This window comes from Mustela lutreola, chromosome 9 (genome assembly GCF_030435805.1).
Source record: "Mustela lutreola isolate mMusLut2 chromosome 9, mMusLut2.pri, whole genome shotgun sequence".
Lineage (NCBI taxonomy): Eukaryota > Metazoa > Chordata > Mammalia > Carnivora > Mustelidae > Mustela > Mustela lutreola.
Window position 1 is genome coordinate 79847970 of NC_081298.1, and position 8528 is coordinate 79856497.

At 42.4% G+C, this 8528-nt stretch overlaps 1 protein-coding gene across 3 annotated transcripts in view; it reads right to left on the reverse strand.

The window, feature by feature from the left end:
• The window catches only part of EFEMP1 (EGF containing fibulin extracellular matrix protein 1), a 61263-nt gene extending 56495 nt beyond the window's left edge, over positions 1 to 4768 (reverse strand). The window contains exons 1-2 of one of the 3 annotated variants that reach the window (XM_059187714.1): positions 4624 to 4768; positions 3250 to 3337 (exon numbers count right to left, since the gene is read on the reverse strand). In XM_059187714.1, coding sequence (XP_059043697.1) covers positions 3250 to 3330 — 81 coding nt within the window. In that variant the 5' untranslated portion in view covers positions 3331 to 3337; positions 4624 to 4768. Of the gene's footprint in view, positions 1 to 3249; positions 3338 to 3848; positions 3973 to 4623 lie in introns of those variants that run through there. The other 2 variants (XM_059187711.1, XM_059187712.1) reach the window with 2 other exon arrangements.
• Between the last annotated feature and the right edge of the window lie 3760 nt (positions 4769 to 8528).

Consider the following 8528-nt stretch of genomic DNA (forward strand, 5'->3'; position numbering starts at 1 on the left):
TGGGAATTCTAGGAGGAGGGACCATGAGAAAAAAGATGCAACACTGTTAAAGACAGAAAGAGCTGCAAGTAGTCTGAGTGGGGGCATGCAGTTAGAGGGACAAGAAGGAACCAATTCCTACCTTGAATGTCAGCGAATCTCAAGCTTTATGATCAAGCTTAAGTCACCCAGGGTGCTTATTAAAATGCAGACCCAAAGGATCAGATTCTGCAGGTCTGGGTAGGAGACTTGGAATTTGAATTCCTAACAAGCATCCCAGGTGATTTTGACACAGGTTGCCTATAGGCTACTTCTTGAGAAACACTACTATAAGTGATAAGAGGCCTCTGAATAATTTTATTTACTTATTTTCCCTGAAGCATTTTTAAGCTCAGGAAAATATTTGAACAGATGCAGATTTGAGGAAGATGCTTCAGGAAAGATAGAGCAAAAGTAGAGCGAACAAACCAATACTTGAATTCTTTTAATAGAGCTGAGAGTTGCTTATGCACACAACAGATGCTCGGCAAGTAAATAGCTGAATGGAGACAGCTCAGTTTAAATGTTTTAGTGGGATCTGAAACTTCACAGGGTGAAAACTATACTCACTTTATCTCTGAAGCTAATTCTTTCTAGTTTCTCCAACCTGCCCAGAGCGCCACCACCCTTCTTAGGACCTTGGATTATAACTGTAACACGCACACTGACTTTTCCATTTATTTTCCTTTAAACTCTGCTGACTTCGTGTCCATGTCTGTATCTACCATGTTGGTGTGTAAGCCTTCTTGCCTCGTGAATAGGCAAGGCTGTCTGGCTGTCCTCCATATCTCTGTGTGCTGCACACAGCCTCCAAAACAATCTTCCTTGCTCTCTTGATTGTATTACTCCTATATTTAAGACCTCATACTGACTTGCAGACCTCTCACCTCCCACTTCTGCCATCTCTGGGCTCCCTCAGCACCCAGCACCAGCCCACCTAAACTTGTCATCTCCTCAACTTGTCTTGGGTTGTTTTTACCCCTAGACTTTGATCATGTCACTTTCTCTGATTCCGATGCCTCTTCAGCCATTCTAGATTAATCTGACGTCATTACTTCTTTCAAGATTCCGCACAGAACTTGACCTCTTCCAATATGCCAGTGCTCACACTAATTACTTCCTTGCTTTTTCTATCTCTTTAGCATTTATATAATTGATACAATTATAATACGTGTACTTGCTTAGGAACTTTGTAGTTCAACAGTATTTTCCCAGCGTAAATTCCATGAGGTAAAGGTCTAGATTTTCTTAGTAAACAAGTTCTTTTGCTGGTGTAAGAACTGCTTATGTGCATGGTAGCTACTTGGCAAGTAAATGGTTGAATGAACCCTAACTTTAAAATGGAAAGGGGATATGATGCTATCTTGTGAATATGAGCTCAATTTTCCAAAAAGTACCTTTCAAGTCAGGCACAATGACAGTACACTGAATAATCTATTTGCTAACTAGAGAGGGCATGCAGATTGTGATAGGTATTTAGTTCCAGTATATTTAATATGGATCTGCTATTAAACAAGCCTAGACTGACTAGACCACTTGCTGGCTGTGTAGCCTTCAGCAAGTTAGATACTCTCTCTAATCTTCAGTTCTGCTATTGGTAAAAGGAAGATGATACCACTTCCCTCAACCTTTGTTATGGAAATGAAAGGAGATAGTATCCCCACAACAGGGTACTCACAGAGCAGTTATATTTTATTCTTTAACCATAAATTATTAGGCATACACAGTTCAAGAGACAATAGACCTAATTTTAGAACAAAAAGGATGTCATATCTGGAAAATCTGCTATAATAATAATGAACCCTAGTTAGTGGTCTAAAACTCTAGTGTTTAATCCACAGGGACCTTTCTCTGCTAAAGATAATTGTGATTTAATTGATGAACCAAAGAGAAGGGGGTATAAGATAAGCAACTGTAAAAGCAATAAAATATTTTATTGGATGAATATAAAAATGGGTAGTTAATTTAACTTTAGCTCCTTAAGAAAGTAGTAAGTTTAGCCTGAATAACAAAACATTCTCATTTGAAGATAAACAGCACATGTATTCATTTCTCATGCTTTATTTATCTTCAGCAGAGGAAGCAACTACATTTATCATTAAGTTAACAAAATATTTATGTGAAATCCTACTTGATTTATAGTTGATCTGAACAACAACAAAGAACATTTTCCAGAAGAATACTAACATTTCGGGGATAATAGGATACCAAAAAGTGAGATAATGTTTATTATCAGTAATTGACATTAGCTCACTTTTAGGAGTTCTTTTTTCAAAAATTTTTCACATTCTTTTGAGTAGGATTACTTCATTTTAAATTGGGAGCAAGTAGAAAAATATGTTTTTCATATTGTGATCCAGGACAAATGTCACTTGCCTCATGACACTGGTTAAAGACTAGAAGACACAAAACAAAAACAAACAAACAAAAAAAGAAAAGAGAAAACAGAGGTGTAAACAAACTCACTGGAAATGAGGTTAAGTACTGCCCTCTGTTCTCACTACATCCATTCCTGATAGTCAGATGATATTTTCGATATTTTATCAAACATTGGTAATATCTATGCAATCAACTAATTAATCAAATATTACTTGGAAATAATCAGATGTAATTAATTAGAAAATGCAAATTTGCAAAACCAAATTTCACACAATGCATTTTAAGACCACTTTAGCCAATACGCATCCTGGTAGCACATAAATTCTACCTGAAGGGCATTTATATGAATTATCAGTTATACTATAAATGGATATATATAGTCTTTATAAATTCAATAAGGGCCATTTACATGAGAACATAAGTCATATATACAAATGAGGTATGTGCTTTTGTGATGTTTGTTTTTATTTGACTTGTCTTACTCTGCAAGTTTTGGTTTTATCTACATGTATATAGGAATCCAGGCTTTCCAATTCCTTACCCTCATTAATTTATTGGATGTGTTAGAAACATGTAGCTTACTTTGGTTTTTGTTTTAAAAGGGTCTCCTTTTTCAGTCTTGCCAGAAATCATTACATTTTGGTCCCTATCTCAATTGGTGATCTAAATGAAATTTTGGAGGGACCACGGGTGATTTAAACAAATCTTAAATGTGAACCACACTAAAGAGTTGTTTAATTTATTACCCTCCACAGCCTGCAGACCACATACACTGGCAGGGGTGGATAAAGTCACCCTTGTGTCACCGAATCCCGCTGAACCGCACTTATCTCAAATTCCATCACCCCTTACCGTGTACGTGATGGTTTCTTCAGTGTCCTGTGACTTGACCAGCGCCAGAGTCAGCATAGTTAGGAAAAGGGCTTTCAACATCGTGAATCTCAAAGAAAGCACAGGACAAACTGATGCTTAGTATCTGCTGCAGGGGAAATAACAAAACTTTAGCTGTGCAGTAATAAGCAAGGAAGGGCAGGAGGGAGAGGCTGAGGTTCCATCATACCCGATTTCCAATCTCCTGTCTCATTCCCCTCCCCCACCTCAACCTTCCCTGGGCCAAAGGAGGCACCAAAGACTGTAAAAACGGCTGCAGAGTTACATTTCACTTTACTCCATCCAGCTGCGCTGAACATATACAAAGGATATTCAGCGAGGAATTTCTACTGTTCCTTCACAACAGGCTCCAGAAAGGGTGTGGAAGGGTAGAATAGAGGGTAATTAATTTCAAAGGAGATGGTGCATTTATTGTGTGTGTGTGTGTGTGAGAGAGAGAGAGAAAGAGAGAGAGACAGACAGACAGACACACGGGGGGGGGGAGAGAAAGAGAGAGAGAGAGGAGGTGGGGCAGCAAATCTCATATTTCTTGAATATTCAGGTTTTGCCTATATGCTCACCTCCAACTAGTGAAGTTCCTTGCACAGCTTAGCAGAAATACCTGTGAACTAATACAAATTACCTTGACCTCAAACTTTTTTTTAAAGCAAAACACCAAAACAAAACTCAAGAGCTATCTCCTCCCCTAGTAGAATACCTGCCCTTCAGAGTTCCTTCTATTCCCCGAACAAACCCTCAAAGTGGCATTTCCGTGCCATTCTCTTCGCGCAGTTTCGTGTGAAAGCCCCAGGTCGTGCGGAGGAGCTGCCCCAAGCGTCCGATTCTCGGTGCCTTATCAGTCCCTTGGTACCCGGCACGCTACCTTCAGGATCCGGCTGCCTAGAGCCAGAACCCGCGGACCACACCGCAGCCGCGTACAGTTTCCAGGCGGCCGACCTGGCGCCCCGGGGGAGGTGAGGTTCCCTCTCCTAAGTTAACAGGCTGCAGCCCCGGGAGCTGCTCTGCGCTCCCGCTTTTCACCAGCTCCTGTGGAATCCAGGTGCGGCTTAAATCTCGTACATTAGCCCCCTGAAACTTTCAAAACTTCGTTTATGGGCACAGCCCAGTCGGCTGATTGCGGACGCGCACACACTTGCCCATCCAAACAGATGTCACCCCAGTACTCGCACATGCTGACAGATCGCATTCCGAGACCGCACACCTCCACCTCCCTCTCTGCCTGAGAGATCTTGCACAGTCCGGGGGCAGTTCTCGGGTACCCGGCACCCTTGAGGTTACCCCACTTACTTCCCTGCGCGCAGCCCGGCGGGCACTGAGGGCGCCAGGGGCTCCTACCTGCGCGGCCGCGCTGCTCTCCGAGCCTGGGCAGCAAGGGGAGAGCGGCAGGGGAGGGCAGCCCGGTGGGTCTGAACTGGCGAGTTCTGGCAGCGGCTGCGGCGGCAGGAGGCGGAGGAGGAGTAAGGGAGGGAAAGGGGGAGGGCGAAGGGGGGCGGAGGAGAGAGCCGAGGGAGGCGCAAGGGCTGAGCGGGGCGCCGCAGGCTGGGCGGGAGAGCGCTCTGAGCAGCCGGGTCTGCGCCCCCTCCTCCGAGTGCCCTCTCCGCCTTGGCGCCTGCCCTCCTCTGCCAGCCGTTCACCCCAGTTCCCAGACACGCCTGAACCCCAGGCCGAAGATGGCATGCTTGGCATGTGAGGTCTTGGGTTTGAATCAGCCTTGGTGATGCTCCAGCCTTTCCGACAATATCTCATGCCCCGTAGAGGAAAAACATCTCTCCCAGAGAGCTGCTCAGGGTCCTGAGAAACTGGTTAAACATTTTTTTTTTTTTTCCGATAAGTGAATCCTAGGACAGTTAATTAACCCCATTCATTGGACTGGTTGTTGTTGCCCTTTCTTTCAGATTATTTGTTTATTTATTTGTTTGTTTGTTTGTTAGTTTGTTTTCTTTTTGCGTGGGGGAGGGTCTGCTTTCTCAAATGTAGAAAAAAGAGAATCCGTTCATTCAACAAGTATTGATGACCTACTATGTGACAGGGTTGGCAATGGGCCACGTGTAGCTCATGCTAACAAAATTGTGAGGTCAGGTTTGGTTTTGGTCTCACAAACCTCCCCTGTGTATGGGCCCTTTTCTTTACCTAAGCTTCTCTTCTCTCCACTGGTTCACTTGCAAGAGTCCCCAGTTCTGGTCATTCAAAGTTGGACATTTCATCTTCACCTTTCATACTAATGGTGGAATTTAGGGAATCCGGAGAGCAAAAAAAAAAAATTTTTTTTTTTTTTTTTCTGGCTTCTTCAAATCATACCACACAGATTGCTGTTATCTCTGAAGGCTCCAACTCTATGGTCAGATTAATAGTTTGCTTCCAAGGCAGTCATGTCTTCTAAGAAGCAAACAGCCAAATACAACTTCATGAATGAGACGATGTGCCAACTGAAGGTACTAAGGACTTTGACCCCCAGCAGGAGAGAGAGGGTGGAGAGAGAGGGTCAGCTTCTTCCCCTTTTCTGCTGGCCACCGCAGAGAATATGGTAGGCAGAGGCTGTTGGGTGGAGGCCTCTCTCCTTATCTCTGGGGTATGCAGTGGGTTGTCTAGACCTTGCCAGATTGGTTGCAAACCACACAATATTGAGCAAGATCAAAGGAGCTTAATGACCCTGAACCTTACATAAGTATGTGGGATTTTGCTAATGGTATTGAAGATTTTTACTACCAAAATTCAAGTAAGTTTGTTTTCCCAGTCATTAATGGCCTCCAAACTTAAAAAAAAAAAAAAAAAAAAGAGGAACTTCACCTTTGTATAGTAAGAAGATCTGTCCACACATTTTCTTCTGTTCTTTTTTTTTTTTTTTTTCCTATCCTTGGCCCTCTCCCCAGAAAAAGTGGATTGAAACTCCCAAATTTCTATCTCCAGCCTGGAGCTCTTCTTACCTGAATATCCAGCTGCTGACATTGTTATCTTCCTCTGTACACCTGATGGGCATTTCAAACTTAGCAGGTCTGCTGAGTCTCACCCTCTCTCCCAGCCTACTCTATCTAGCTGCTTCACCATCTTGATTAATAGGAATTTCATCTTTCAATTTGTTCAGCTCCAAGATCATGAGTCACCCTTGATTTCTTTTTTTCCCCCACACGCCTTACATTCATTCAATCCTTCAGAAAATTCTCTTGGCTCCACCTTCAAAATATATCCAGAATCAGACCATTCTTCATCACTTCTTTTGTTAACACCCTGATCTGAGCAACCAGTGTGTTCCACCTGGATCATGATGATAGCCTCCTGCAGTTTTTTTCTCAGCAGAAATTCATAAAGATGGATCCTAGAGTAGGTACTCTTTCATGTCTTGCTTCCCTCACTTAGCATGCATCCATGTTGTTGGGTGCATTGGAAGTTCATTCCTTTTTATTGCTGAGTAGTATTCCAATGTGTGGATAGACCCTGACTTGTTTATCTCTTTACTTGCTGATAAATATTTGGACTGTTTCTGAATAAAGCTGTCATGTATGTTCATGGAGAAATTTTTGTTTGAATATATGTTTTTCTTTTAGGTAAATACTTAGGAGAGGAGCTGCTGGGTTATATGGGAAGAATATGTTTAACTTTGAAATGAAATGCCAAACTGTTTCCCAAAGTGACTGTACCATTTTACATTCCTACCAGCAACATGCGAGATCCCATTTGCTCCACATCCTTGCCAAAACCCGATATTGTCAGTCATTTATAGTGTTGGCTGTTATAGTGTGTTATTTAAGCGGCATCTTATGGGTGATCTCATTTCTAATGATGTTGAGCATTTTTTATTTCTTTTTTATTTATTTCCTAATGTCCATCAATATATATTCTTTTGTGAAGATCTCATTAAAATCGTTTTTTTAAGCAGAGGGAGAGTAGGGAGCAGGGGGAAAGGGAGAGAGAGGGAGAATCTCAAGCAGGTTCCATGCCCAATGTGGAGCCTGACATGCGGCTCAATCTCACGACCCTGAGATCATGACCTGAGCCAAAATCAAGAATCAGATACTTACCTGAATGAGCCACTCAGGTACCCCATCCTTCCTATTTCTAATGATAGGGTATCTCTTTACTAGTTGAAAAATAGTGAAATTGGCAATGGCTTTCTTGGGCTACTGATTCAGGGGTGAAATATCGTCCCACTCCAAATTAATCAGAACTAAAAGGAAGTACTTCTTTTCCGTAGTTAGGGGAAGGCCTTCCAAGCGCACAGTGGAGGGGAACAATGGAGCCCTTTGCCTCAGCTGCCACTGGCAACCTTGTTACCACCTGGAGGTAAGCCAGCCTGATCATGAAGGTGGTACATGCTGTGGGTGGCCAACATGTGGACAGAACCTACATCCTGGGTAGACTGTTCATAGGGTGGACTGGTCCTAGGGCCCATGATACTTTTAGGGGTTCTCCACAATATCTTATTTTCTTATAAAGTCAGAGGAAAAAAATAAATGTCATCTAGCCTGATTAAATGTCTTAATAACATTGCAGTCACGAAATAAAATTTTTTTTCTTTATTTTCCTTTTTCTTACTTATTTGCTTGCTTGTTTGTTTGTTTTAGTGGAGGAAGGGGTTCATGAAGGCAAAAGTACCCAGGGACCATGAAAGTTATAATGTGACCCTGATTGTTGCACTTCCAAATCAGGCAAATGTGGACTCTGTTCTACCTCTGCACTCCAGTTTTGTGAGGTAATATATTTTCTTATGATTCAAGCCAGTCTGAGTCAGGTGTTCAGTTACTTGCGGCAGAAAATGTACTCACCGCTAGCATGAGGAAGTCTATTCTGGAAGCTCTGGCCCTTGTGATGTGCTATGTTTGCATCCCACACTCCAGAGTGGCAGGCTCTGAGTGTTTCTTGGGAGAAGCTGTTCAGAGAGATTCCCAGCCTTTCTGTCCTTGGGCAAGCTGAGTGTTCCAGCCACTTCTGCTTGGATCAGCTTCTGAGCTCCTCCCCATCACCCCCTAGCATTGGGATGTGTGTGTGTGTGTGCGTGTGTGTGTGTGTGTGTGTGAGATTTTTAAAGATTTAAGACTTGAACTCTCCCTTTAATTCAAGAAGCCAACTCTGCCTTCTCTTCCATTTGAAAAGTAACCAGTGACTAACTTTTATAAGAGGGCCCTCTGCTTCCTAGTTTACGAACTAGTACACTGTATATATTACAAAGAAAATTTTTTATTATATTTTCTTTAATATTTCCCTTTTTTAAAAAATCCCCTGAAAATAATTAGAAGTCTCAAGGA